The 3,742-nt window shown below is 26.6% G+C and overlaps 1 protein-coding gene across 1 annotated transcript; it reads right to left on the bottom strand.

Moving 5' to 3' along the window:
- Positions 1-2,977: 2,977 nt before the first annotated feature.
- On the bottom strand, positions 2,978-3,523 carry LOC139900541 (uncharacterized). Its single transcript, XM_071883307.1, has one exon. It carries the CDS (start codon positions 3,521-3,523, stop codon positions 2,978-2,980), a length of 546 nt encoding a protein of 181 aa, XP_071739408.1.
- Positions 3,524-3,742: the final 219 nt, after the last annotated feature.

Genomic DNA, 3,742 nt, shown 5'->3' with positions numbered 1-3,742 from the left:
TTGCGGAATACTTTATACTTTCTAAATTAAGTGCTTCTTCTTTGTTAATTTCATAATAATCTTTATAGATATTATCTTTAGTTGAAAATCTTTTATCTTTGTTTGTTTCTATCTTTAGGATTTGTTCAAATTGTTTAATTTTTTCAATTATTTCTATAAAAGCTTTTTCTTTTATTTCATATTAGATTTTATTTAAGTTGTTCATTTCTCTTAAATTAATTGGTGTTATGTTAATATTTTCTGTGAGATTATACAATTCTGCTAATTTATTCATCTCATAAGTTGTTTGTTTATCGTGTTTGAAATCGTATTAGGAATGGTTAGATTATTTACGTATATGTTTATAATTAATCAATAGTTAAAGGATGATATGTGTAATATTACATTTACTACCTTGAATGTAAATTCATTTATGTAATTTAATACGTACTTTGCATGTAAATTTATATTTAATATGGATAGCTTTTCAATGCTTCGGTTAATTTTTTCTTTATGTAGTTAAGAGTTACAATCGTGTTTATCTTTACTAGTGTTAATGGCATTAATGATCTTTATTAATAATTGTACGTAATAAACGTGTCTATTTTGCGACTTTCAATCTTACGACTATTCAAGATAATTCTTACTTTAACACGTAGATTTAGTTAGATTAGTAGAAATATTTTTAATTCCATCAAGATGTAATTTAATAAAATTTTGATGATGTGTTTTATTTATCGTAAAAAATCTAATTCTTCTACTTGTTTCCATATAGTCATAGTAATCTTAGTCTATTTGATGTAGATGTATTCTTTCTCTTTCTAAACTTTCATTTAATATATTTATTATTTTATATATTCTAGAAATACTTTGCCATTTTTTATCTATTAATTCTTTTCAAAAAGTATATATTATTTTCTAAACAACTAACTTGTCTTTTTGAACCCATTATTTTAACTCGTAAATTGAGTAAGCTCCATGGATTATTTTTGGATATATTTATGATGTTTATCTATTATTATTTGATTATATTTAATTTGTTTGGCTATTATTGCAATACTAACTTTTCCTATGATATTTTTAGGGTTTTTTTTATCGATTCTTCTTTTAATATTTCTAATTCTTTTTCTAATCCGGTTATTTCGTTTTGTAGGGTTTTTATTCTAGACCATCTATATTTTAAACATTCTTCTCTAATTTTATTAGATATTGAACAATTTATTTGTATTTTAGAACTCATAGTTTTTCATTTATCCCTTCTGCTAAATTTTGTAGAGTGGATACTTGACTTTTAAGTAGGTTTATACTTTCTTCTATATTATTTCCTTCTTTATTGTTTGCTCCTATAACTAATGGTTTTTCTATGTGAATTTCTCTGGAATAACTCATTCGTCTTGATTGATTATTTCTTTCTAGTGTAGCTAGAGGTTTCTTTTTAAGCATTCTCTTTTGAGTACTGGTTTTTTCAAATATTTCATCTATCGAAATTCTTTCTCTATCTTTAAATTCTATTGAATGATTTGAGTTACTAGGTGCGTATCCTACTGCATACGAAATACTAAAGGGGTAATCTTCTTGTTCCATTAAATCTTGTCTTTTAAAATTAAAAGCTATTCCTACCGAGTTATCTAAATTTTTTGTATCTATGGGTATTTCATATTGTAAGGCTACGTCAAATTTTATTGTAGTATATCCTAAATTTCCTTGAATAATACCTATTATTGATTCTTCTTGATTTTTTATTCTATTATCCATAATTATTAACTCTATTGGAGAATCTATTCCTCTTAGATAGGTTGATTTTAGCACTATTTGTATTCTTCCTATGTGTATATATAAAATTTTTGCTCTTTTTTCTCGAGGTATTTCTCTTACCTTATTATTTATACTATTTCTTTCTATTATGGGTAAATTTAGCGTTCCTTTAACTTCAGATATGTCTATAGGCGTTTCAGATACCATTTTTCCTAAATATATTATATTTTTTCTCCATAGGTTCTTAAATAGTGTATGTTTTATTCCTTGACCTTCTTTTATATTTACTTTACTATTTTTCTCTGTTTCTTTTATTTTTGCCGCTTCTATTAATATTTTTGAACTATATCCTTCTTCCGTTTCTTGTGTATTTATATAAGTAAATATATCTTTATTTTTCTCCTTTTATAGAAAAAAAATGCAATATTAGATTCCATTAATCTTATTCTAGGAATTATATGTCTAGTATTTCCTATTTTAATTAATATTTTTTCCTTAGCTATTTCAAAATGATCAAATTGATCTATAAGGTCTATTCCAAATAATACTTGAACCGGGTTTTCTTTCTCTAATATTTTTATTTTTGTTTTCAGTACTAAAGTTTCAGATAATATTATATTTATAATAGCGTATTCTTTTATTACATATGTTGATCCTAAGAAAGTTGCTTCCTCTGGTGTTGTTAACTTATATCATTTTTCATTTTCTAAAAATTTCTCGTTAATGAATGATTGACATGATCCCGTATCTATTAATATTATTGCTATACGATTATTAATTAGTCCTATAATATGATATTGCAAATTATAGTAATCAGTAAGATCAAAGTATTGAGTTTTTATACCTGAATTTGTCTTCTGGAATTGATGTTGCTTTTTGTTGAATGATCTTCCTTTTTTGTTAGGATTATTTTGAGTATATGGATAATACGAATTACTATTCAGAACTTTAAAAGTTCAACAATTCTTGAGCTTATGCTTAAAAGCAAAAGTCAAATAAAACAAATATTTTATTTATTATTTTTCAAAGCTTGATTACAAACATGGATACATACTCCTTTTATAGAGGAGTTTTACATGCTTGGGCTACATTATTACTATTTTACAGAGTATCACTACATTATTACTCTATTACACAGGAACCTATTACACAGTAACCTACATACTATTTACATTACTATAATTGAGCGTAAGCACTATTCAATTACTTTACATTACTGCTTTCCTTATCTTCTAGGAAATCTTCAAATGAGCTGTCGTCCTTTTTCTGATTCCTTCGCTGATGAGCTGTCATTCATACAGTAATTACATTTGTGATGTCCTACGCCTTGTATTAATTCACAAATTCTTTTTCTTGCAGGTTCTGGAGTCTTCATGCTTTCGTGTAAATCGATAATGGGCCTTTCGAATGCTGCTATTGCTTTGTCTTGGGCTTCAGTCATCATTTTTCTCGGGCTATTGTTGTATACCAATATTGTTGGGTTCTTGTAATTAATTCTTGAACTGGGTTGGATTTTTTGCGAATGTTCACAAAGTCCTTTGTAATTCATTATGTAGTTGGCCATTATTTTTTCTGGGCTTATTTCCTTGTCTTTAATTTGTGGAATCGGTGAATAGTTTTCGTTGCTAATTCCTAAATTGACGGTTGCGAAGCTTACTTGTTGTAGCTTCTCCCCCTCAAAAAGTGGATAGATATTATATGTTTTCAAGAAAATGGATCTTTCTTTGGCGATTTTTTCTGCATATTGGTAAAGTGCTTGTTTGAAATATTCGGGAAAAGGACCGAACATTGAGTTTATATTTTCTTTCTTTGTATAGATGCAATCTGTAAGTCCTAGGCTAAAGTATTCATATACTGTGAGTGATGAGGCTTCTGGTAGTATTATAGCTTTTGGTCCATAAGTTATGTTTTCTTTTGGGTAGAATGATAGACTTTTGTATTTTTCTTCATAGTTGACAAGGGTATTGTAGCAGTGAATAAATTTTTCTTTTGTGATGGATTTGATTTT

The sequence above is a fragment of the Rutidosis leptorrhynchoides genome, chromosome 3 (genome assembly GCF_046630445.1).
Source record: "Rutidosis leptorrhynchoides isolate AG116_Rl617_1_P2 chromosome 3, CSIRO_AGI_Rlap_v1, whole genome shotgun sequence".
In the NCBI taxonomy this organism is placed as follows: domain Eukaryota; kingdom Viridiplantae; phylum Streptophyta; class Magnoliopsida; order Asterales; family Asteraceae; genus Rutidosis; species Rutidosis leptorrhynchoides.
This window is presented reverse-complemented; position numbering and strand designations above follow the sequence as displayed.